Raw genomic sequence first — 26201 nt, 5'->3', positions numbered from 1 at the left:
CACGTTTGCTCAGAGGAAAGCAAGCTCAATAAGGCCAGTCCAAGCCCGGTTGCCAGCCTCCAGGTGGCGCCTGGAGACCTTCCCTGGGAGGCGGGAGAGCGGGCGGCGCGGTGCCTTGTGGGCCGGGCCTGGTTGGGTGGCAGCGAAGCGGCGCGGAGTGTCCCGGGCGGGCCCCCGTCGCTCTCCCTCCCTCTCCCTCTCCTGGCATGGCGGGCGGCGGCGGGCCGGCTTCGGCGTCTCTCGGGCGCGGCGCCGCGGAGTCGGGCGCGGGGCTGGTGAGTGGTGCGCATGCGTGCCCGGCCGGCTTCGCCTTGGCAACGGCGTTGGGGGGGCGGTTGAGGGGCGCGCCGCTCTGGCCCCGGGGGGGGGATTGTGAGGGCCACGACCCGGAAGGAGGCGAAAAGGAAGAACCGCGTTGCCGGGGAGACGGGGCGCGTGGCCGGGCCAAAGGCCCCTTTCGCGAGCCTCCCGCCAGGGACCCCCGGGAGACCCCCCGACTTGGGCGGGAGACCCACGGCGTCGCCAGGCAGCCTCTGGCTCTTGCGGACGGTAGTTGACGCTCCTTCGGGATTTCATTTATGTATTCTTAGATTTATATCCCGCCGCTCCCAAAGGTCTCGCAGCGGTTTACAAAGCCAGTAAAAAAACAGCACCCTCCCCCTAAAAACAGCCCCTCATCCGTGACCAGGATGAGGAACGGGGAAATGCCGCCCCACTCCGCAGGTGGGCCCGGAGGCCCCCCAGGGCCTGTGTTTTCATGAAATATTGCATGGGGAACCTCCGCGGCTCAGCCTGCTGGGAACAGCGGTATAGAAATGGGATGGAGGGATGTTTCAGCTGAAAAGGGTTGGGGGCAGGCTCCACAGGCAATCTGCCCAGAGAATCCAGAGGTTGCCCACAGGCTTAAGTTCTTCGCCCCCCAGGCCCTTCCTGGGCCGCCTGCACCGCCGTTCTGAGCTCTGTGCTGCTTCGTCCTCCTCATCCCGATGGTCCTGCCAGGCCAGGGGCAAGAAGCCCGCAGCCTTCCCCATGAGCAGCAGGAGCCGCCTAATTACCTTGTGCCTCCTATTGTAAGAACAAATGTTTGTAAACTGCTTCAAGAGGCTTAGATTAAAGATGCTACACAAGTGGAAAGAATTAGTCTTGAAAGTGATGAGTTGGGCTTCTGTAACAAGGCAAAACATGACAAGAATCCCAACAGTGAGCGGTAATCACTTCAAGTGGTACATCTGCTACGGTGTTAAGGAATATTAATGTGGTGTTTGGTGGGGAATGAACTGGAGCACTGGGTTAGCGGTGCAGTGGCAGTACGCAAGGGAACAAAACAGAGCCCCCTTATGAAGGTGGAGGTAGAATTCCAGGGTTTCGTTTTTTTAAATCCTTGCAACGGTGAAATTTTCCCTGATCTCTAGCCAGTACTGTTCTACATGTAGTTTAAAACCATTACTGTGGATCCTATAATCTGCATAAGAATATCAAAAGAGTCCTGCTGGATCAGACCATTGGTTTCTCTAGTCCAGCCTCCTGCCTCCCACAGGGGCCAGCCAGTTCCTCTGCAGGGCCAGCCACAGGGCAGAGAGGCCGAGGCCTTCCCCTGAGAAGACCCTCAGAAGAGCCCTGCTGGGTCAGGCCAGGGAGGGTCCCTCCAGTCCAGCCTCCCGTCTCACCCAGGGGCCAGCCAGTCCCTCTGCAGGGCCAGCCACAGGGCAGAGAGGCCGAGGCCTTCCCCTGAGAAGACCCTCAGAAGAGCCCTGCTGGGTCAGGCCAGGGAGGGTCCCTCCAGTCCAGCCTCCCGTCTCACCCAGGGGCCAGCCAGTTCCTCTGCAGGGCCAGCCACAGGGCAGAGAGACCGAGACCTTCCCCTGAGAAGACCCTCAGAAGAGCCCTGCTGGGTCAGACCAAGGAGGGTCTCTCCAGTCCAGCCTCCTGCCTCCCACAGGGGCCAGCCAGTTCCTCTGCAGGGCCAGCCACAGGGCAGAGAGGCCGAGGCCTTCCCCTGAGAAGACCCTCAGAAGAGCCCTGCTGGGTCAGACCAGGGAGGGCCCCTCCAGTGCAGCCTCCCGTCTCACCCAGGGGCCAGCCAGTTCCTCTGCAGGGCCAGCCACAGGGCAGAGAGGCCGAGGCCTTCCCCTGAGAAGACCCTCAGAAGAGCCCTGCTGGGTCAGGCCAGGGAGGGTCCCTCCAGTGCAGCCTCCCGTCTCACCCAGGGGCCAGCCAGTTCCTCTGCAGGGCCAGCCACAGGGCAGAGAGGCCGAGGCCTTCCCCTGAGAAGACCCTCAGAAGAGCCCTGCTGGGTAAGGCCAGGGAGGGTCCCTCCAGTCCAGCCTCCCGTCTCACCCAGGGGCCAGCCAGTTCCTCTGCAGGGCCAGCCACAGGGCAGAGAGGCCGAGGCCTTCCCCTGAGAAGACCCTCAGAAGAGCCCTGCTGGGTCAGGCCAGGGAGGGTCCCTCCAGTCCAGCCTCCCGTCTCACCCAGGGGCCAGCCAGTTCCTCTGCAGGGCCAGCCACAGGGCAGAGAGGCCGAGGCCTTCCCCTGAGAAGAGCCTCAGAAGAGCCCTGCTGGGTCAGGCCAGGGAGGGTCCCTCCAGTCCAGCCTCCCATCTCACCCAGGGGCCAGCCAGTTCCTCTGCAGGGCCAGCCACAGGGCAGGGAGGCCGAGGCCTTCCCCTGAGAAGACCCTCAGAAGAGCCCTGCTGGGTCAGGCCAGGGAGGGTCCCTCCAGTGCAGCCTCCCGTCTCACCCAGGAGCCAGCCAGTTCCTCTGCAGGGCCAGCCACAGGGCAGAGAGGCCGAGGCCTTCCCGTGATAAGGCCCTCAAAAGAGCCCTGCTGGGTCAAACCAGGGAGGGTCCCTCCAGTCCAGCCTCCCTTCTCCCCCAGGGGCCAGCCAGTTCCTCTGCAGGGCCAGCCACAGGGCAGAGAGGCCGAGGCCTTCCCCTGAGAAGACCCTCAGAAGAGCCCTGCTGAGTCAAGCCAGGGAGGGTCCCTCCAGTCCAGCCTCTCGTCTCACACAGGGGCCAGCCAGTCCCTCTGCAGGGCCAGCCACAGGGCAGAGAGGCCGAGGCCTTCCCCTGAGAAGACCCTCAGAAGAGCCCTGCTCCCTCCAGTCCAGCCTCCCGTCTCACCCAGGGGCCAGCCAGTTCCTCTGTAGGGCCAGCCACAGGGCAGAGAGGCCGAGGCCTTCCCCTGAAAAGACCCTCAGAAGAGCCGTGCTGGGTCAGGCCAGGGAGGGTCCCTCCAGTGCAGCCTCCCGTCTCACCCAGGAGCCAGCCAGTTCCTCTGCAGGGCCAGCCACAGGGCAGAGAGGCCGAGGCCTTCCCCTGATGACCCCAGAAGAGCCCTGCTGGGTCAGGCCAGGGAGGGTCCCTCCAGTCCAGCCTCCCATCTCACCCAGGGGCCAGCCAGTTCCTCTGCAGGGCCAGCAACAGGGCAGTGAGGCCGAGGCCTTCCCGTGATAAGGCCCTCAAAAGAGCCCTGCTGGGTCAAACCAGGGAGGGTCCCTCCAGTCCAGCCTCCCGTCTCACCCAGGGGCCAGCCAGTTCCTCTGCAGGGCCAGCCACAGGGCAGAGGGGCCGAGGCCTTCCCCTAAGAAGACTCTCAGAAGAGCCCTGCTGGGTCAGGCCAGGGAGGGTCCCTCCAGTCCAGCCTCCCGTCTCACCCAGGGGCCAGCCAGTTCTTCTGCAGGGCCAGCCACAGGGCAGAGAGGCTGAGGCCTAAGCACCATGAACATGGCAGTGCAGCAGTGGAGCAGTGGCTGGGTCTGAATGGTGGCAGCAAAGAATTGCTTCAGTTGGTTGGTTAATGCTCGCGGCCCCAGGTCGTTGAGGAGGGTCATGGGGCTGTGGAAGTATTGGCCCACAGAGCGATCATCATGGATTGGATCTCCCTCCCGTTTGCCGGAGTCAGATGCCAGTTCCTCGGGCTCAAGGAGATAGGACAATAGTGCCACTCGTGCCATCTGGTGGCAGCTGACAGACTGCAGCTGATCCGCCTTGACTGTACTAGCTCCCCATAACATCAGACTGGAACGGTGTTCAGTTAGTCCTAGGATTTTTCTTGTTATTGTCTGCGAGGAGTCTGGCCCTGGAGAGCCCCTCTGCAAGGTGTTATCCAGAGGCAGCCCCCCCCCCCACATTAGCTAACAGTTCTGTGCTCATCAGGGAAGGGAAGGGGTGGGGTGGGGTTGGGTTTCACAGATAGGTTAGCCTAGGGCTAGATAGCTAAGTTTGCCGGAGCGAAGCCTTCCCTCTGTCAGTAGGTCAGAATTGGCCACGCTCTGGCCTCTTTGCCAGACCTCCCTGTCTTGGGGGGCTCGGGGGCAGCTCCTTTCCCGGTTCCTGTCCTGTTGAGAGGCTGAATGTGTAGAAAGGGGCCCTGGAAGGCTTTCCCGAAGGGGCAGGATGGCGTCTTCTTCCGGCCAGTGGGCAATAGCATAGGGGAGTCAGGTCCCCACTTGGCTCTGAAGCCCCACGGGAGGCCCTCGCCCGCTGCTTGGCTGGCCTCGGATTCGGCTTGGGAGGACTGAGCTCGGAGGGCCTAAGCTGGGGGGTGGCTGCACCACGTTGGAGCGGGCATGTGGGGGAGAAGGGAGGGCTGTGCCTGTTCCAGACTAGAAGGCAGGATGGTTTTGCGACTTGTGCAAACGGAGTGTTTTTTACAATGCCCTAACTCTTTTTTTGTCCCAATTGCCTCTCTCTGCTTATTTCTTGGTTTGACAGGCCCAGTCAATGATTGCTGTTGGTCTGGGTGTTGCAGCTGTTGCTTTTGCGGGTAAGTGACACACATGGTCTGTCCAGAAGGGAGCGGTGTGACTGGAGGAGGGGGCCACGGCTGTGTGACAGTGCCTCTGCCTGGCGTGCAGAAGGCCTCTGGTTCAGGCCTCTCCTGATAAAAGGATCCAGTGGCAAGTAATGGAAATGACCTTTGCCTGCGAGAGTCCCCAGGGAGCTGCTGCCTGTCTAAGAAGTAGAAGAAGAGTTGGTTCTTAGATGCTGCTTTTCTCTACCTGAAGGAGGCTCTAAGCGGCTTCCATTCGCCTTCTCTTTCCTCTCTCCGCAACAGACACCCTGTGAGAGAGGGGAGGCTGAGAGAGCCCGGAGATTCCTGCTTGGTCCGAACAGCTTGATCAGTGCCGTAGCGAGCCCAAGGTCACCCAGCTGGCTGCATGTGGAGGAAGAGCGGGGAATCAATCCTGGCTCTCCATATTAGAAGGTGCCGCTCCTAACTACTACACCAAACTGGACCATACTGACCTTGGTGGGAGAAGGGTCTGATGCAGCATGCAGCAGCTTCGTATCTGCAGGGCTTTCCTCTGGAAGGAGAGCAGGGCTCTGGAGCTGCCTGAGTCATACCGCTGGTCCCCCACCTTGGCCACGTCTGCTCTGCTTCAGCCAGCAGTGGCTGGGAGAGTCTTCCACAGGCAACTGAGCAGCAGAAGGTATGCTCCAGGGCCAGCGATGGCTATTTTAATGGCCTGGGCTGCTGCCCTAGGCCCTCCCCTCCCTTCCTGCCTAGGAGGCCTTTGGAGAAGCACAAGTGCAGCTCTGGGATACATTTTGTGGCTGCACCAAATGGGGCTGTCCTCAGGCTGGGAAGCAGTCCCCGTCCCTGCTGGAGAATGTCCCTTTCGTTCAGCAACATTCCGCCCTAACCCAGGCCTGTCTCATACCATTTCTCTTCCTTGGTTGGGGTCTGAGTTCTGCCTGAACAGCCTGCCTTGTTGCTCTGAGCTGCTCCTGGTTATGTAGCCTCACAGCTCAGTTGCCAACCCTGGGCTGGGAAGTTCCTGGAGATTCTGGGCATGGAGCCAGCGGAGGGGGGCTCAGCGGTGGCAATGCCATACAGTCCACCCTCCAAAGCAGCCATTTTCTCCAAGGGGATATTTTTGTGGTCTGGAGATAAGTAGTAATTCCAGGACCTTTCGAGGCACCAGCTGGAGGCCGGCAGCCATACTCAAAGCCTCGTTGCAGTGCTGGCTGCAGGGAGCTTTCTCCAACCGCATTGGGCCCTTTGTGCATGAGCTGCAGCAGGTCCCCAGCTGTAATAGCACTCCGGAAGGAGGGCTGTGCGCTTTGGCTCGGTTTGGCCACCTCGGCGATCATCAGAGCCCAAAGTGGCACTTAAGAAGGCCAGCGCCGCATAGAGGGGGGGCTGGCGGTGGTGGCTGCCCCTCCTCTCCATGGCACGGCACTGGCCGCCTCCGGCCTCGGGGATTGCTGAGGCTGCCGAGCTGGAGGGCACACCCGTACTCTGGAGCATTCAGTGGCCAGGATCCTATCCAGTGTTAATTGTTTTTGCTTAGAGATTTTGTGCTGCTTTGACAGTCAAACAGAGCTGAGCTTTGGGCGAGGGTGTTGGAATATCCTCACAACTCCCTCCCCCCCCCCCCAGTTGTCTACTTCCCAGGTCTCCTCCACTTGGCAGCTGTGTTTTCCAAACCTGGTTTGGGGCAGGATTTCTGGAACAATGGCAGTCCAAAATGTGTTTAGAAGGAGTCCCCTTTGCTGCAGACGAGCCCAGGGGCTAATTCCGAGAGCCTCGTGTCACAGCAGGAAATCCTTGTGTCACCATCTAAGGAGTTCTGTTTCGAAAACCAGCCTTCTAGGGGCCACTGCAGTGAAGGCAAGGAAGGTTCTGGGAAAACAACTTCCTCGATGCTCTGTGGCCACCATGAACGATGCACATGATTTTTGCCTGTCACCTGCAGTGAGACTTCCTCAGCTGCTTGGAAGAGCCAGGGGCTGCTGCTGGAAGGACGGGAGGTCAGCGAAGCTGTGGTGTCCCTGAACTGATGGAAGACAAGGGAGTGCCCTCCTGCCCCCCCCCCCAGTGCTGGGCCGCAGCCAGGGGGAGAGCAGTCTGGCTGTAGAGGGGGAGGGGGGAGCAGTGGAGGTTTTCCTTCCCTTTCTCCCTGGCCAACTGCCTCTCCTCAGGGCAGCCTCCCTCTCTGGTCTGACCTGCTGTGCTCCCTGTTGCGGAAAGGGACAGATGGCCCAGACAGGAGCCCCTCCCTTCCCACGACAGATGTAAGGGGAGGGGAGGAAGCCTTAGCTGTGTAAGAATATCCTGCTAATTTGAAAAGTTATAGCCAGTAAGGGTAGATGTGTGCGTTTGGTGTGGTGGTGTGCGGGGCATTAGTATTGCAAACTGCCCTGAGCCCGTTGCAGGAGAGCGGTATAAAAATCACATTATAAATACATACAAAAAAATAAATACAGAAGTCCGGTGGTACTTTTAGTGGATGGCAGTCTGTGGCCCATCTCGTACATTTTTATTCTGCCCCAAGAGCCAGCTTGGTGCAATGATTAAGAGCGGCACCTTCTAATCTGGCCAGCAGGGCTTGATTCCCCCTCCTCCCCCATGTGCAGCCGGCTGGGTGACCTTGGGCCCAGTCATAGCCCTGATAATGATGTTCTCACAAGAGCAGTCCTGTCAGAGCTCTCTGCTCCACCGACCTCACAGGGTTGTGGGGAGAGGAAGGGAAGGTGACCGTAAACTGCTTTGAGATTTCTTCAGTGACAAGTAGGGTATAAAAACCAACTCTTCTCAGAGGAGCATATATGATTCTCCCCCCCCCCTCTATTTTATCCACCCAGCAGCCCTCGAGATAGATTGGGATGTGAGCAGGGGACTGGCCTGGCTCCAGCTTCATGGCTGTGTGGGGACTGGAGCTCTGGTCCTGCTCTGGCACCACTGGGAATTAGAAATCAGGTACCGGTAAATGTCATAAGTGAATCTAGCGCCATCAGATCTAAATTGAAGCTCCTATTTACAAAAATCTCAGAATATCTTGCAGCAATCCCTGAAACCCATAGGATGGATTTATCAAAGCAGATGGAAGGGGAGGGCGGTGAGGCCGACCGTGGAGGGTTGCTGTTCACAAGCCATTTCTCAAAAGGGATGTTTCCCTCCCCTCCCACTACACCCTCAGCCCCTGCCAGCTCCTCCCTGCACTGGGCTGGGCTGGGCTGGACTCCAAAACCATCCATTTGGGGAGGGCAACAGCTTGGACTTCCATGTAAATGAGATAACTAACCAGATGTTCTTGCAAAGTGACTGTTGCTGTGTGCTTTTTTAGCGATGTACAGACTGCACTCCTTTTGTCTCAATGTGTCCTAGGTCGATATGCCTTCCAGATCTGGAAGCCACTGGAACAAGTGATCTCCGGAACAGCAAAGAAAATTTCAAGTGCTGTAAGTTGAGACCCGGGTCCTTCTCCCTGTCTGCAGGGTACAATGCCTATCCACTTAGGGGAACCTGTGTGCCCGGTTGCGCTTGGCTCCAGTGCATGGATGCTTATCTCACAATGTCTACAAAGGTGGGCTTTTGTTGTTGAAAGAGAGTCATGTGGCAACCATCCCACCCACAGTTTTTTCCCATATGGCCTGGGGTAAAAGTGTCCACACAGTGTGTGAGAGTAGTTGTCAGTGTCTCATGCCCGTTCTTTCACTGCTTATTTTATACAATTATTTTTATAAAGCTGTTCCCTGCCATGTGTCCTGACATGATTTGGAGTAATGCAAAACAATAAGGGGAAAAAACTCTGTGAGAAATGTAGTAATCCAGTAGTAGTTACCCCCCCAAAACTTTTGAGTATCAGTACATTATTAAATGCAAAGCCATCAGTGTCAGAATTGTTCAAAAATGTCTGCTATTCAAACTACTACAATGTATAAAAGTCAGAAAAGTCAGATAGACAAGTCTTCTGCAGAGCTGACAAGTGGCAAAATGGCCAGCAAGCGAGTACATTGCAAACAGACAGGGTAGGGACCAGACCAACATGTCCAACTCTCCGAGAAATACAGTCATCCAGTGGTCATCCAGTTGGCTCCATTCCTCTAGAAAATTACTAGTGCCAAGACTAACAGTACAAAGCAATCAAATATAAGAAAATAACAGCTTCATTTAATGCCATCCTCCTGTTCTGCAAAAATGTCTGCTGTTCAGACTAAGACCCTGTAAACAGACAACGTAACAGTCAGACAAATATCGCCAAGTCTGTGCCTAGTCAGCAGGTGGCAGGGTGACCCACAGACGAATACGTGCAGGGGTAGTCAAACTGCGGCCCTCCAGATGTCCATGGACCACAATTCCCGGAAGCCCCTGCCAGCGAATGCGAATGCTGGCAGGGGCTTCCGGGAATTGTGGTCCATGGACATCTGGAGGGCCGCAGTTTGACTACCCCTGCGTTAGAAGTAGACCATGTGGCAACCAGACGAACACGTTCGAGTCCATGCCTTGTTAGCAGAATGGCACAGTGGCTAGAGAAGGTGGGCTCCTGTCAGCTCCCCATTTCAGACTTGGCTTTTTAAGTCATCTTCTGAACTGAAAAGTGTCCTGTTGGGAGAATAACAGACTCATAACAGAGTTTCAATAATAGACTGATGACCTTGTTAGGCTGGCTCTGCAGAAGACTTGGGTATGTTTGTCTGACTGTCACAGTGCAGTAGCTTGAATAACAGGTTGTTTAAAAATAATTTTAAGTTAAAGATAAAACAGAAAATGAAAAAGAATGACTTTTAGATGAATATTTAGACACTTATGAAAATAGATGCAGGTAAGACTCTCCATCTTTCTGTAATTTAGACCAGATCTCTTCCCAGCTACACTCTCTTATCTCTGTTATGTCCTTGTGTGACATGACCTGAACTGTCATAAAAATAACTACATACATTTATTTGTCCACAAATTCTGTAAAAAACAAACAAACCCAGAGATCATCTAATTCTTGTAATGGCCTTTTATTAACTAAGTTGGTCAGTTTTGCCTTTTTGACCTCTTTTTGCCTATGCTTGGGACTAAGGCAGGCCCATCAGAATTTGAAAACAATGTTCTTAAAAAAAAAAAAAACCTGCTTTGAGGTGGCCGCATTTTATGACTGGCAGAGTATCCTACCAGATGCTGGCCACTGAGGGGAGCCCCAACAGGCCTCTGGGGCTGAAGGAAGAACTACTTTGAAGCCTTAAGGGATGCTGGCAAGTTCTTCCCCGGCTTTGTGCCCCATTCACCCCCCTTCCCTCAGTAAGTTGGCATCTAAAACAGGAGCTTGCTTCCTGCTTCATCTGTTAAGGGAAGGGCCTTTCCATCAGTGTGTGTGTGTGTGTGTATCCCCCGCCCCCCCTTCCACATACACAGTATTCATGAAGGATACTTTGGCCCCAAAAACTGAATGTGGAGGGCTTGGTGGGATGGCCGGGCAGGATCTCTTCACAGTTTGTCAAGACAAAATGAGGTATTTGATAACATATATTGAAATAATAGATATTGCCATTGTATGTTTTAAACCATCCCTCCATAGAGCAAAATACACAGTTTCCATATTTAGTTCTGGTCAGTTTGAGCTTGTTAACCAAGTTCCAAATGGCTTGTTTGGCGGGAAGAAATGTCTACTGACCCCAAATAGTTGCTAAAGGTACAATTAAATTCAGCCTAATCAAGCCTTATAATTGCATTTTTAAATGTCATTGATCACAGACGCAGAAGAGCACTCTCTGATTCCCTGTTGTTCAGGAGTGACTCACTGTGTTTAATCTTACTCCTGTCAACACAGTCTGAACCCAGGTCACAAATGCCAAGCTTGGAGCGGCAGGCTCTCTTGTTCAAAGGCCTCCCCAAAACTCCTTCTTTACTACCGTCCAGAAGCCCGTGATCTGTTTATCCGCACACACACACACACACACACACACACACACACACACACACACACTTGTTTTGTTGCACAGTGCAAATAGCAGCATCACTGTCCTGTCTTTAAAAGTGGGAGTGAAGAAGGATTCATAAAACTGCTAAGAGGCCTGACATCTTCTTTTTACTCTCAACGATTATGTCAACTATAATCTGATTTGAAAAATTTTGATAAAAGGAGCTCTTATCTTCTCTGGCATCAACGTCTTTTCATTAAAAGACAAAGATTCTTCTACCTTTGATCACATTACAAAATCAATCCAGCTTCCTTTATGGTCATACATTAAAGATTGGTAGGATTCTGGAGTGGGCAAACATTAGACACCAAAGGAATATTTCTGGATTGAAGCTTTTTCAAAGTTTATCCCAGGTTTTTGAGGGTACCTTATCTTTTAAAAACAACCTCACAATAGATTCAAATGAGTAGCCGTGTTGGTCTGAAGTAGCACAATAAAATCAGAGTCCAGCAGCACCTTTAAGACCAACAAAGATTTATTCAAGGTATGAGCTTTCGAGTGCAAGCACCCTTCGTCAAATAGTCTTTGCACTAGAAAGCTCACGCCTTGAATAAATCTTTGTTGGTCTTAAAGGTGCTGCTGGACTCTGATTTTATTGAACCTCACAATGGATATGTGTAGAGGAGTTTTTTCTACATCTTGACCATTGCTGCTCTTTTGCTAGGTGGCAGGAGTTTGGGACTCAGAGGACATAAAACCACTTCTGTGTCTCCAGGAGGCCCCTCGTAGGGCTCCCAGGGCTTGGTCCCAGGCACCGGATCATCCTTGTCACTCCTCTGCATCCTCTCAATTTAGTCCACATCCTTTTTCATAGAATCATAGAGTTGGAAGGGGCCATACAGGCCATCTACTCCAACCCCCTGCTCAACGCAGGATTAGCCCTAAGCATCCTAAAGCATCCAAGAAAAATGTGCATCCAACCTTTGCTTGAAGACTTCCAGTGAGGGGGAGCTCACCACTTCCTTAGGCAGCCTATTCCACTGCTGAACTACTCTGACTGAAATTTTTTTTCCTGATATCTAGCCTATATCGTTGTACTTGTAGTTTAAACCCATTACTACGTGTTCTCTCCTCTGCAGCCAACAGAACCAGCATCCTGCCCTCCTCCAAATGACAACCTTTCAAATACTTAAAGAGGGCTATCATGTCCCCTCTCAACCTCCTTTTCTCCAGGCTGAATATTCCCAAGTCCCTCAACCTATCTTCATAGGGCTTGGTCCCTTGGCCCCAGATCATCTTCGTCACTCTCCTCTGTACCCTTTCAATTTTATCTATGTCCTTCTTGAAGTGAGGCCTCCAGAACTGCACACAGTACTCCAGGTGTGGTCTGACCAGTGCCGTATACAATGGGACTATGACATCTTGTGATTTTGATGTGATGCCTCTGTTGATACAGCCCAAAATGGCATTCGCCTTTTTTACCGCTGCATCACATTGCCTGCTCATGTTTAGTTTACAATCCACAAATATCCCAAGGTCTCGTTCACACACAGTGTTACCTAGAAGCGTGTCCCCCATCCAGTAGTCATGCTTTTCATTTTTCTGACCCAGATGCAGAACTTTACACTTACCTTTATTAAATTGCATCTTGTTCTCATTTGCCCATTTTTCCATTGTGTTCAGATCTCGTTGAACTCTGTATCTTCTGGAGTATTTGCCAGTCCTCCCAATTTTGTGTCATCTGCAAACTTGATGAGTAGTCCTTCCACCCCCTCATCTAGATCATTAATAAATATGTTAAAAAGTACCGGGCCAAGCACCGAGCCCTGAGGTACCCCGCTACTCACCTCCCTCCAGTCTGATGAAACACCATTGACAACAACTCTTTGAGTGCAGTTCTCTAACCAATTCCCTATCCACTTAACTATCTGAAAATCCAGATTGCAGTCCTTCAATTTATCCATCAAAACATCATGGGGAACCTTATTAAAAGCTTTACTAAAATCCAAGTAAACAACATCAACCGAATTTCTACGATCCAGCAAACCTGTCACTTGGTCAAAAAAGGAAAGCAGGTTGGTCTGAAAGGACCTGTTGGAGACAAATCCATGCTGACTTCCTTGGATCACCAAATTGTCCTCCAGATGTTTGCAGATCGCTCCCTTTAATATCTGCTCCATTATCTTACCCACAACAGAGGTCAGACTCACTGGTCTGTAGTTTCCCGGGTCATCCTTGCTCCCCTTTTTGAAGATCGGAATAACGTTTGCTCTCTTCCAGTCCTCCGGGACATCTCCAGTCCTTAAAGAGGTCCCGAAGATGATGGACAAGGGTTGTGCAAGTTCTCTGGAAAGTTCTTTGAGCTCTTTCGGGTGCATTTCATCTGGCCCAGGGGATTTGAACTCATCCAGTGCAGCTAAATGCCTCTCAGCAACCTCTCTATCCATGTTAACCTGCCACCCAGACACTATCCTTTGGCTACTGCCATCTCTAAAGGTAAAGGTATCCCCTGTGCAAGCACCGGGTCATGCCTGACCCTTGGGGTGACGCCCTCTAGCGTTTTCATGGCAGACTCAATACGGGGTGGTTTGCCAGTGCCTTCCCCAGTCATGACCGTTTACCCCCCAGCAAGCTGGGTACTCATTTTACCGACCTCGGAAGGATGGAAGGCTGAGTCAACTTTGAGCCGGCTGCTGGGATCGAACTTCCAACCTCATGGGCAGACAGCTTCAGACAGCATATTGCTGCCTTACCACTCTGCGCCACAAGAGGCTCTTAACACTGCCATCTCTAGATGTGCCTAAACCCTTTGATCTATGGGAAAAAACAGATGTAAAATAGGCGCTGAGCCTTTCTGCTTTCTCTGTATCCTCCGTTAGAGTTTGTCCATCCGCACCCAACAGTGGGCCTATCTTTTCTTGTTACAGTGGGCTTCCCTGACCAATCTTGGTTCACTTTTTGAAGTGAGGCCTCCAGAACTACGCCTACTACTCGAGGTGGGGTACACAGCAGGACTGTGACATCTTGGGATTTGGATGAGCTGGGGAAAGGAGGTTATCCCCAGCATTTCCTTTCCCTAGATGATTTCTAGTAGGCCCTCCGCCTGTAAAACCATTTCTCATCCCATCATTCATATTTAGGAATAACAGTCCCAGTGTAAAAGAATGAACTTTCTGTCATGAAAAGTAACTAAACTATATGTGATAATGATCACAATGCAAGAAATAAAGTGAGTCTTGTGCTTATAAGTCTGCCATTGACCTCTCTTTCTAAAATGCAATGCTCAGCATCCCGGCAGTGAGACTTCAGCGAGCCCAGCTGATGGCCACCTTTTCTAAGCATGCCCTTTGCCCAGCACTCTGTCCAAGGTTACCAGCGTGAGGTAGCAGTTCAGAGCAGCAAGGCTCTAGTCTGGACAACCGGACTTGATGCTTCACTCCTGGGTGACCTTGGGCCAGTCTCTGTGCCCTCTCTCTCAGAACTCTCTCGGTCCCACCTGCCTCCCAAGGCAGCTGGTGAATTTCTTCCCCCCAGAAAGAGGAGTCTTTGGTCTGTTTTTAGATTCAAGGTTTCCCCACAAACATTCCCTAGGAATGAGGGCAAAGGCTGATTTTAAGTCAATGTAGGCTGCAAAGAGTTTCCTTTTTGCAGGTCTTGCATATTTCTCTCTTAGGAAAGCAAGCACTGAACAATGATCTAAAATTCAGTTCCTTTTCTGAAGCCACTCTGTTTGGGCCCCAGTGTGTCATTTGCATCACTCCAGGTGATTGATTTCTGACCCAAAAATCTGGCGTATCGTTTGCCTATTGTTGCCAGTAGACTAATAAGACGGTAATTGCCCAGTACATTGGATTTCCCCTTCTTAAAGGTAGGGACAATTACGGCATTCAGCAGGGAATCTGGGATTAAACCAATCTGATTTGTTATCAAGAAAAGCTCGGCAAGTGGAGCTGCCCACCCCTCAGGAAATCGTGTCAATAGTTCTAGCGGAATCCCATCCAGGTCTGGGGATTTTTTTAACTTCAGAGATTTTATCAGATCTAAAATTTCATCTGGGTGACCTCTGGCCAGGCAGGTAGATTGATAGGCTGGATTACAGGAATCAGCATCTCAGCAGAAAGCCTGGAAAACAATTTTGCAAAATAATCTTACCACTTGGGGGCTGGGAATGGATATTTCATTTATTGATTTATTTGTTCATTCATTCAATTTATAGTCTGCCATCCTCCCTGGACTTAAGGCGGATCACACCTCATAAAATGCCCTTTAAAACCATGAAACTCTAAAAATCACCAACACCAGATGGTCGAAAACAAAATCCTCCAGTCTCCTCACAACTGTCCACGAAGGGGTTTGTCAGATGGAATAGCGTAGACTGAAGAAGGGGCCCATTTCATTTTAACAAACCTGACCCCAAATGAAGACCTGGCGGAAGAGCTCCATTTTACGGGCCCTGTGGAACTTTGACAGCTTCATTAGGGCCCTCAGCTCTCCTGGGAGCTCATTTCACCAGGTTGGAGCCAGGACTGAGAAGGCCCTGGCCTGGGTCACGCCCAGGCGAACCTCCCTTGAGCCAGGGACCACTAACAGATGAGTACCCCCAGAGCAAAGAGCCCTGCGGGGAGCATAAGGAGACAAGTGGTCACTCAGATAGGCAGGTCCCAAGCTGTAGATGGCCTTAAAGGTCAGAACCAAAACCTTGAACTTGATCTGGGCCAGAAATGGTAACCCATGTGGCTTTCTCAGCACAGGCTGGATGTGGGCCCTCCAATTCGGTTGATGTCATTTACTTGGATTTTAGTAAAGCTTTTGACAAGGTTCCCCATGATGTTCTGATGGATAAATTGAAGGACTGCAATCTGGATTTTCAGATAGGTGGATAGGGAATTGGTTAGAGAACCGCACTCAAAGAGTTGTTGTCAATGGTGTTTCATCAGACTGGAGAGAGGTGAGTAGCGGGGTACCTCAGGGCTCGGTGCTTGGCCCGGTACTTTTTAACATATTTATTAATGATCTAGATGAGGGGGTGGAGGGACTACTCATCAAGTTTGCAGATGACACCAAATTGGGAGGACTGGCAAATACTCCGGAAGATAGAGACAGAGTTCAACGAGATCTGAACACAATGGAAAAATGGGCAAATGAGAACAAGATGCAATTTAATAAAGATAAGTGTGAAGTTCTGCATCTGGGTCAGAAAAATGAAAAGCATGCCTACTGGATGGGGGATACGCTTCTAGGTAACACTGTGTGTGAACGAGACCTTGGAGTACTTGTGGATTGTAAACTAAACATGAGCAGGCAGTGTGATGCAGAGGTAAAAAAGGCAAATGCCATTTTGGGCTGTATCAACAGAGGCATCACATCAAAATCACAAGATGTCATAGTCCCATTGTATACGGCAGTGGTCCCCAACCTGCGGGCCGCGGCCCGGCGCCGGGCCGCAAAGGCCATGGCGCCGGGCCGCGGCTCCCTCTCCCCGCCCCCCCCCCCCCCCCGCAGTAAAAAATTTCCCAGGCTGCAAGCTTGCGGCCCGGGAAGCTTCTTACTGCGGGGAGGGCGGGGAGAGGGAATCAGGGCCGGGCCGCGCCCGCGTGGCCCGCAGGTGCGGCCCGATCCACGGGTGCGGCCGCGGGCGCGGCTCGCGGGCGCGGCCCTTTTCACGGGCGCGGCTCGCGGGCGCGGCCCAATCCACGGGTGCGGCCCGCGGGCGCGGCTCGCGGGTGCGGCCCGATTCGCGGGTGCGGCCCATGGGCGCGGCCGGGCGCGGCCCGATCCGCGGGCGCGGCCGGGCGCGGCTCGTGGGCGTGGCCCGCGCGGTCCCTGCGGGCGCGGCCCAATGCCCTGCCGGTCCCCAGCCTAATAAAGGTTGGGGACCACTGGTATACGGCACTGGTCAGACCACACTTGGAGTACTGTGTGCAGTTCTGGAGGCCTCACTTCAAGAAGGACGTAGATAAAATTGAAAGGGTACAGAGGAGAGCGACAAAGATGATCTGGGGCCAAGGGACCAAGCCCTATGAAGATAGGTTGAGGGACTTAGGAATGTTCAGCCTGGAGAAAAGGAGGTTGAGAGGGGACATGATAGCCCTCTTTAAGTATTTGAAAGGTTGTCACTTGGAGGAGGGCAGGATGCTGTTTCCGTTGGCTGCAGAGGAAAGGACACGCAGTAATGGGCTTAAACTTCAAGTACAACGATATAGGCTAGATATCAGGAAAAAGTTTTTCACAGTCAGAGTAGTTCAGCAGTGGAATAGGCTGCCTAAGGAGGTGGTGAGCTCCCCCTCACTGGAAGTCTTCAAGCAAAGGTTGGATACACACTTTTCTTGGATGCTTTAGGATGCTTAGGGCTAATCCTGCATTGAGCAGGGGGTTGGACTAGATGGCCTGTATGGCCCCTTCCAACTCTATGATTCTATGATTCTATGATTCTATGATTCTATGATAAGTTATGCCAGGAATAACCCTAGCAGCTGCACTCTGCACCAGCTGAAGTTTCCGGGTCAAGGCCAAGGGGAGGCCACCGCAGAGTGAGTTTCGGAAGTACAGAGTCAGAAGTCGCTATTGCATGGATCACTGTGGCCAGACAGTCTTATTCCCACTAAATTAATTAGCCATTGTTCTCCAAAATAGTCTAGTGTCTGTGGGATTTAGTACTTTCTGTACTGTCTCTCATTTTTTCCCCTATAGAATGGTTCTGTTTTAGATTTCACTATATCAGAATGTCTGGGGTCCTTAAACTCCTCTAAAACAGGGCCAGGGGCACCTATTTGCCGTCTCCTGAAGCATTCCCCCAGTGAGTTCTTTTTACATAAACATTCCTTATCGAACCAGGAGGATCGAACGCTTCTTTTTATTTCCAGGAGGTTTCACCTGATCTTGCAAGGTTTGAATAAAGACATTATTATTATAAACATCCCACTGTTTATGTTATAATGTTATACTGTTATGTTATACTGTTACCCGGTTATACCAGTTAATAATATGTTATTATATGTATGGTTTCATGTATCGTTTCAGTTATATGTAAACCGCTCTGAGCCTTCGGGGAGGGCGGTATAAAAATACAAATAAATAAATAAATAAATAAATAACATAGCTGTATACCATCTTCAGGGGAGCTAGAGCTGAGCTTCTTCCGATAATGTAGGGGAGCTTAAGAATGCTTCCATGTGGGAAGCCACATTCTCAGTCAAGGTAAGTTCCTTATAAATGTCGTCGTTTGGAAGCGGCTCTGCCATTATACCCTGAACAGGCCTTCCCATCTTGCATCTCAAAGCCTACTGGAGTGGCATGCAATCGCTCCCTGCTCTCCATCCCAGTTCAAACTGCAGCATTTCCTTAAGAAGCTGAGAGGTCTGCACCTGGCACCTGGAGCCTGTGGGTGTGGCTTCTGGCTGGCCTCCACCTCACACCTTCCAAATGAGAGCCCTGTTGGTGTGAAGCAGCACAGGAAAGCTCATCCCTTGAATAAAACTTGGCTGGTCTTAAAGGTGCCTTACTGGACTCTCAATTTGTTCTTCCCAATGAGTGTGACACTTTGGCTGGGACCATGTGTGGGAGGGACGGCTGTTGCCTCTTGTGTACACAGCTAATTATTGTTGCCTGTTTCTCCCATATAGCATCTCTCCTCCTACTACAAAGGGGGATTTGAACAGAAAATGAATCGTCGAGAAGCTAGTCTTATTTTAGGCATCAGGTGAGTGCTCTGCAATTCACATTAAAAAAATAGAGAGCAGGAACACTGCACTCTTTCATTTAGAACAGTGGTCCCCAACCTTTTTATCACCGGGGACCAGAGAACGCTTGACAATTTTACTGAGGCCCGGAGGGGGGGTAGTCTTTTGCCGAGGGACGTCACCGCTGCCGCCTGAGCCCCTACTCCACTTGCTTTCCTGCCGGCACCCCTGACTCCTACCACCCACTGGGGTCGCTGCCAGCAGCAGCTGTGCAGTGCCAAGCCGAGGGGGAGCCCCAGCCATGGCGGCCGCTGGAGAGCACCAAAGAGTGGCAGGGCAGCCCCCGAGGCTTCAGCTGGGGAGGAGGACGAGGAGGAGCTGCAGCCCGGTACCGACAGATCTATGGACTGGTCCCGATCTCTGGACCGGGGCTTGGGGACCACTGATTTAGAATATAGCTCACTAAGGTGGCATGAAAAACAACTGCACAATTTACTGTCAGCCTATCCTTTGCTGTTCTGGGGGGGGGGGAGGCAGTGGTTATTTACATCTATATACTGATTTTCTAGGAACGGTACAAAATGTGGAAAGGGGTTGGGGTGGGAAGGCAAAAACCAGCAAGGTCAGGAAATAATTCTCACATCTTAAAAACTGGACATTCTGCTGTTGTTTTTCTGCTGCTCATCCATGTTGAATTCTCCATGGCCTCTCCTGCCAAACCTGGAGAGCTAAAAGTCACTGCTCTTTCCTTTTTGAGAACAGCAGCACATTTTGAGCTCCCAGCCTGGGTTTGCCAGCCTCCAGGGGACAAGCGCTCTCCAGACGCCGCTCAGTTGCGGTGACTGGGTGGCATTAAGCCACACTGAAGTTTGTCATAGTTAGGACTCCAGGATTTGATGAGCTGAGACAACCAATACGCTGTAACTTGAAAATATTGGAATTCTCACAATCACTGAAGAAGACAGGGAAAACGGGGAACTGAGTAACCCAGGAACCTGTTCTGATTGTGTTCAAATAAGAATTGAATACTAAAAGAAGAGCCTCTTGTGGCGCAGGGTGGTAAGGCAGCCAACATGCTGTCTGAAGCTATCTGCCCATGAGGCTGGGAATTCAATCCCAGCAGCTGGCTCATGGTTGACTCAGCCTTCCATCCTCCCGAGGTCGGTAAAATGAATCCCCAGGTCGCTGGGGGTAAATGGTAATGACTGGGGAAGGCACTGGCAAACCACCCCGTATTGAGTCTGCCATGAAAACGCTGGAGAGCGTCACCCCAAGGGTCAGACATGACCCGGTGCTTGCACAGGGGATACTAAAAGAAGAAATGAACATTTGATTTGACCTTTGGAATTCCATTTTGAATCATATTAGTTCTGGCTATCTGCTCCTGGCCTGCAGGCCCTTGTTCCTACCCACGGGCCCTTCTGGCCTCATCCTTTTCGGCCGCAGCAGACAGCAGGGAGGGAAAGAGTGCTGCTGTCACAGGTCTGAGTGGAACATAGGCAAGTGTCTGCTGGGTGCGCTCTTTCCCAGCTGCTGTCTGCCACATGGTCAGCAGCACCTGTGTTTTGACTGCTCAGGTCCCCAAAATCCTCAGAACTTGGTGATACTTAAGAGAATAGTTCTTCAAGCATGCAGTGGCATAGTTTGTCCAGTAGATGGCAAAGATGCCTAGATTTTTTACAATGTATTTCCCAGACGCAAACAGCTAATTTACGACATGCAAGAGCCATTATTTATGGTAAGCACTCCGTTTATATTTTACAGTCCATCTGCTGACAAGGCCAAGATAAGGACTGCTCACAGGCGAATCATGATTCTGAATCATCCCGATAAAGGTACGCTTTGGCTTTCGTCCACAGGGGGTGTGATGGGGCACCTGTGATGGGGCACCTGTGGTGTGCTGCCAGCCGCCCTTCTCCCTTTGCAGAGCATCCTTATTCGTAGCTACCCAGGTGTAGCTTCCCAGGTTTCAGGCAGTTTCTTTCCAAGTAAAAGATGTCGTTGCAGCATTCAGCCTGCCCCCCACCGATGTACTGCCCCCCAGCCTCTGTGAGCCTCAGAAGGGGATGCAGGGGCTGTCTTTTGGGGTCATTCGGTCAAGCTGTTGAGCCGTGGATTTTTAGGAAATGCCATGTGAAAGGACCAGCTTTTGAAGAAAGGAAAGCGTCCACATCGACTTGCGGGTTGAACCTGAAGCCACCTATAAACCGACATGGAACTTTTTGAGAAGAATATGCATGTACTAGATTTTAATGCTCTTAAGCTATAAAGCCCTGCACAGATGTTTTAACGTGCCAGATTTTTTAATGTAAATGTATCTTCCCCAAAACCTCTTATTATAACTTTAACTACACTGCAGCTGCCTGAGAAGGAGAGCCATATGTTCACTGCTGTTTGTACTTTGATACAACAGATGGTTTGGAGTTGCACAGTATTTAAAAAGCCAAAAAGGGGGGAATGGAGACTTTTATATCTGGTTGACAGATTTACCATTTATTCCCGTTCATTTCAAGAGAAGAAATTTAAGTTGGACGAGTTGTTGAGGCGAAAGTAGCTCAGGGTGCAACGGGCTGCTTGGATGTATCGGGCGGCTCAGACGGAAGGGGCCCGGAAGCAATGCGACTGGATGTAAACGAAGGGCCGTAATCAGCCCCTTTCCAAGTGCATTTCGTGCCTGCTGATTAGGCTCCCCAACAACCCCCTGGCAAGAGAGGGCATGGGGCGCCAGCTGGCCCTACCCATCATTGCCCCCATGGCTGCCCTGGTGACGTGAGAGACGAGGTCATCCCCAGCCCCATGCGGCTAATTGGGGGGGGGGGGCTCTGCCTGGTCTGCCACACTGGCAGGGACACTGAGCTGGAAGCTTATTTCTGATTTCTCTTTCCTTAGGTGGCTCCCCCTACCTGGCCACAAAGATCAACGAAGCCAAAGACTTGCTGGAATCAAGTGGTAAACATTAAGGCCCCTGCAAGAGAGGCAATGGGGGCTGCGTTGAAAAAAACCTTCAATGTTGCTGCTTCTCGTATAGCAGATTTCAATACTGGTTTGTACCTCTTTGACGGCTTCCTCAAGAAAGTCTTCTAAGCACTTGAAAATGCCACTCCAAGTATTTTAAGAATAAAAGTGAGATCCTTAATGTATAATTTATTTAAGCCATTCGTGCAATATATATATGTATTGCATCGTTATTAAACTTGAAGTGTAACCACAGTATGTCCATTTAGTGCAGTGGTCCCCAACCTTTATTAGGCTGGGGACCGGCAGAGCATCGGGCCGCGCCCGGCCGCGCCAGCGGATCAGCCCGCGCCCGCGAGCCACGCCCGCGGATCGAGCCACGCCCGCGAGCCGCGCCCGCGGATCGGGCCGCGCGGGCGCGGCCTGGACGGGCGGAGCCCGGCCCTGATTCCCTCTTCCCGCCCTCCCGCAGTAAGTAGCTTCCCGGGCCGCAAGCTTGCGGCCTGGGAAGTTTTTTACTGCGGGGGGGGGGGGGCGGGGAGAGGGAGCTGCGGCCCGGCGCCATGGCCTTCGCAGCCCGGCGCCGGGCTGCGGCCCGCAGGTTGGGGACCACTGATTTAGTGGACTCAGAGAACACGACCCCTCCGTCCTCCCACTGAGGTCCTCCCGCAGCCAGGGGCCAGGAGGGTGGGGCTGGGGCTGGCTCCAGTCCTTTTCCTCATTGCACCATCCCTCTGCCTGGCTCCTGGAGGGGTTCAGCACACAACCCTGCACTCCCTGTAGGAAGAAGCAGGCCACCTTGAGCCCACTGGGGAAGGGTGGGGTAGAAATGTAAATAAACAAATACAGGTCAGTATTGTCTACTCACATTGCCAGAGGGTCTCAGTTGGGGGCTTTTCCCGTCACCTCCCGCCTGGGCTTTCATCTGGAGAGACCAAGGATTGAGTCTGGGGTCTAATAAAATGGGCACTAGCTGCCATCCCCGGGGACGGCGCTGGGCGGCTGCCCGGGGCGGCAGAAACCTTTTTCGCCCCCACCTCCGATGGCGAAAGGCTTGTGCGGGCCTGGGGAGGGGGGGTGGGGGGCTCTGCGAGCCGCCGAACGCCGTCCCCGGGCACACAGAAGCCGTTTTCCTCCCCGCCTCCCCAGTGGCAAAGGCTTCTGCGGGCCGATGCCTTTGAGGATTTTAGGACCAGGTCCTGATGACCGTCCTTTCTGACTCTGTGGCAACGTTGCCACGTGGCTGGAGCCAACTCTGGAGGCTCATCTGCTTCTTGAAGAGCCTCGTTCCCTGCCTTGGGTGGCTCTCGGCATGAAACAAGCTGGTGCTTTATCCAGGGCATCGGTCCTCCTTTCCAAGGCAGAGTCTAATTGGTGTGGCTCAGACTTTTTGAACAGCAACACGGCTTCTCCTTTCCATGCATGGAGGTCAAGGTAGCCTTCCCTGCGAGACTCTGCAGCGTGTGGCACGAGGGAGAGAACAGAGCAGGATCTCTCTGCCCCCCCCTCCCTCCTCCTGGGAATCTTATACTATTTATCTTCTTGGTATGTATGTATGTATAAGACTTTATTGTTTCCAGCCATAGGCCACTACAATGTTAACAATATCATAGCAGTTGATATCAAAAAAAGCACTAAAGCAATTAAAACAATATATGCAGTGGTCCATAGATAATGAAAGACGATAAGAATTCAGGTCTCTCTCTGGTGGCGTAAATTTCGCTTGAATTTTCCTTGCTACTCGTGCAAATAATGAGACATTATAACTAATTAGTGGGTTGGTATCCGATAATAATGAGCCTCTTGTGGCGCAGAGTGGTAAGGCAGCCGTCTGAAAGCTTTGCCCATGAGGCTGGGAGTTCAATCCCAGCAGCCGGCTCAAGGTTGACTCAGCCTTCCATCCTTCCGAGGTCGGTAAAATGAGGACCCAGCTTGCTGGGGGGTAAACGGTAATGACTGGGGAAGGCACTGGCAAACCACCCCGTATTGAGTCTGCCATGAAAACGCTAGAGGGCGTCACCCCAAGGGTCAGACATGACTCAGTGCTTGCACAGGGGATTATCTTTACCTTTACCTTTATCCGATAATAAAAAAGACCATTTTGTCCAAATTCGCAGGGAAGTTCTGGCCACTCAAAAATCTCTCAATATATTTGGTTCTTGGCTCCAAGTATAGTGGAAAATCCAAAACATAATGATAGAGGTCTTCAACAGCAGGTTCTCCGCAAATACATAGGCGAAGGGCATGAGGTACAGCAGAAAAACGTCCTGAGAGTAGGGCTGATGGTATAAATGGGCAAACGCCATTTATTGAAAGTATAAATGGGCAAACGCCATTCGAAGTTTTGGTACAAAAATGGTTACTAAATAGTCAGATCTGAGATAGACTTTTAAAATCTTCTTGTGGGATCACATTGGATCTGCTGCCACCCTACTAGCTCCCCTCACCTGTTTCCTCCCAGAGGCAACCCCCCCCCCATTCCCCATATCTGTTCTCAGCAAGCATCGGGCCTCCAGCTGCCCCTTTGCCAGCACATGCGCAGGGGCCTTCTGCTGACTCAGACGAGTAAGCCCTCAAGGTCAGGGTCTTCGGGGGGGGGGGTCAGTGGCCCTGGACTCTTCTTGGTGACCTCCTACAGCACCATCACTCATTTTCCATCCCAGCTGTTCTCCATGACCAGGTGTTCTCTGCTAGTTTTTGCAAGGGTGTCATTTCTTGGGGGGGGGGGGGTATGGAATGGCTTTTATCAAAACATCAATACAGAATGTTTATTTGTATTTTAATGAGTCACAAAGGCGGTCTGGCTGTTTTGTTTCCTAGACTCTACCATTACGGCAGGACCTTTACAAGAATGCCAGCCCATTTTTTAATGTTCATTGAAGATTTGATTTACTTTTCACTAACGAGGCAGGTACGAGCAGGAAAAGTGAAATCCCTGTCCAGAGTGGAATCTGTATGCGATCTGGATTCCTGCCAAAAAGTGAAATTGCTCCAGTAGGCAGTGAAAATGCTCCTTCCGATGATTTTATGAGGGGACACAAACCACTGTTCCCCTATGAATGCCTGTCTCTGTTGCTGAGGGGAAGGATGTACTTGAAAAGGGCATAAAATCCTAATGGAAACATAAATATACGTAAAAACTGTTCATGTGGCTTTGTGCTTTTGAATTACATCTCTCCCATTCTTGATGTGGTTATTTCTTTGCTCTTGGGTGATTTTTACATTCTTGCACCAAACTCCTGCATCTCTCCATCCTGCTGTGCAGAGAAACGTCCGCCCTCCGTGGGGGAAGTCATCCAGGCTGGGCCAGGTCCTGCCTCCTCTTGCTCTGGGCAGGGCTATGCAAATTTGTGCCAACTGTACTGGGCGGTTTATAAAAATACAGATTTATTATTGGCTCAGATCGAGGCAGTTTTGATAGCCCTGAGGGCAGGTCCTCTGCCTGCTTGTACAGGCCTATTATTCTACTTAATAATGAAATGGAAAGGGAGGGCTTTGACTTACTGAGGGCCAGTCAGGTAGCAAGTGAGTCCTGGATTATGTTGCTCCTGCTCTCACTCCTGTTCTCCGCTTGTTTATTTGCTCAGACTCAGAAGCTCTGGGTAGATGAAACTTTCTTGGGGAAATATGACTCGATTAAGAATTGCTGAATCAGAGGTCTTCTGATTAATAATTATTATTATTTAATTTTTTATTCTGCTCTGCCCTGGTCAGCTCAGAGTGGATCGGATTAAGTTTAAAAACCAGCAGTTCAAATAAATTACATGGATCATAATACATAAAATCATGACCATGCACCCTGATGACATGCCAGTCCTTGGGGGCCGTCCTCCCAAGGGTCAATCAGAGGGTCAGCAGACTTTCAAGACACAACTGGGACCTCGGAAGTCTGCCTGCCTTCTCTCTTGTGCCCACGCTTCCTGCACCCCAAGTGGTACTGCCAGAGCGGCTCGGGGGCCAACCACTGGCTTCCAGCCCTGTGTGGGAAAACGAGTGCCTTGAGCCCCCACGGTGGCCAGGTGCCTGCCCTTCTCTCCAGCCTACAAACCGAGCCAGGAGCGCTGTGCTCCTCAGGCTGTGGGGAGGGTGGGAAGTGCGGTGGGTGGTGGTTTGGAGTGCAGAGTCCCTCCCCACAGCCTGAGGAGTGCCATGAGCTGCCGCCGCCCACCACTGCTGCTCCTGGGGGGGGGCTGCCACCGCCTCCCACCTTGCACAGGGAGAGCTGCCACATTGGGGGGTTGTGTGCTGCTGCTTCTAGTTCCCACCCTCCCACAGCGAGACCTGGGGGGGAGCAGTTTGCCACCACCTCTCAACCTACCCTCCCCAGAGCTGGCAGGGTTGGGTGTGGGAGTCCTGCCCCCAGCTGCGTGCCTCCTGTGTTTGTGGGGGTCCAGCCTGCCTTTATAGCGGGCTTAGCAACTAGCATAAGGTACATATCTTTAAACAGCCCCGCGGCGCAGTGCGCCGCAGACTTAATTATCAAGTAAGGGCTGGTGGGGAGGAGTTAGGGCGGGCTCTGTCCAGGATTGCGGCTCCTGATTCACTCCTCCAAGTGGCACTCCGAGGCCAAGTGTCCAATTGGGAGGCGTGCAAAGCACACCTCCCTATTGGACACTTGGCCCGTCTCCCAAACACCGTGCCACAGATTCCAGTGCACCCGAGCCGCCATCTTGCCCGGATGGCTGCCAGGGAGGACGCTCACCCCACTTCCCTGGGCTCGGGGAAAATCGCTTCCCCTCCGCCCAACGAATGCCCTTCCCAAACAGCCCACTTCCCCCCTTCTCGCCCTAGAAGAAGAAGAAGAAGAAGAAGAAGAGTTGGTTCTTATATGCCGCTTTTCCCTATCCGAAGGAGGCTCAAAGCGGCTTCCAGTCGCCTTCCCATTCCTATCACTGACCTTTGCCGCCGCCACCACCCACCACTGTCAAAC

The 26201-nt window shown here is 52.2% G+C and overlaps 1 protein-coding gene across 2 annotated transcripts; it reads left to right on the top strand.

Moving 5' to 3' along the window:
- Positions 1 to 121: 121 nt before the first annotated feature.
- Positions 122 to 21463, top strand: DNAJC15 (DnaJ heat shock protein family (Hsp40) member C15). 2 transcript variants are annotated; one of them, XM_077344060.1, is made up of 6 exons: positions 122 to 275; positions 4716 to 4767; positions 8116 to 8189; positions 18260 to 18336; positions 20081 to 20151; positions 21206 to 21463. In XM_077344060.1, exons 1-6 carry the CDS (start codon positions 207 to 209, stop codon positions 21274 to 21276), a joined length of 414 nt encoding a protein of 137 aa, XP_077200175.1. In that variant the 5' UTR covers positions 122 to 206; the 3' UTR covers positions 21277 to 21463. The 2 variants fall into 2 exon arrangements, with proteins under 2 accessions (XP_077200175.1, XP_077200176.1); XM_077344061.1 differs by lacking the exon at positions 122 to 275 and adding an exon at positions 370 to 549.
- The last annotated feature ends 4738 nt before the right edge of the window (positions 21464 to 26201 follow it).

The sequence above is a fragment of the Paroedura picta genome, chromosome 6, assembly GCF_049243985.1.
Source record: "Paroedura picta isolate Pp20150507F chromosome 6, Ppicta_v3.0, whole genome shotgun sequence".
NCBI lineage: Eukaryota > Metazoa > Chordata > Lepidosauria > Squamata > Gekkonidae > Paroedura > Paroedura picta.
Note: the sequence above shows the minus strand (reverse complement) of the source record. Positions and strands in the feature narration are given on the sequence as shown.

Bases quoted from the DNA above. Each gene is read 5' to 3' on its own strand.
- DNAJC15 (XM_077344060.1), top strand. From the start codon at position 207: ATGGCGGGCGGCGGCGGGCCGGCTTCGGCGTCTCTCGGGCGCGGCGCC. The intron at 4,768-8,115 runs GTAAGTGACACA...AATGTGTCCTAG, and splicing joins TGCAGCTGTTGCTTTTGCGG to GTCGATATGCCTTCCAGATC. The intron at 20,152-21,205 runs GTACGCTTTGGC...CTCTTTCCTTAG, and splicing joins TCTGAATCATCCCGATAAAG to GTGGCTCCCCCTACCTGGCC.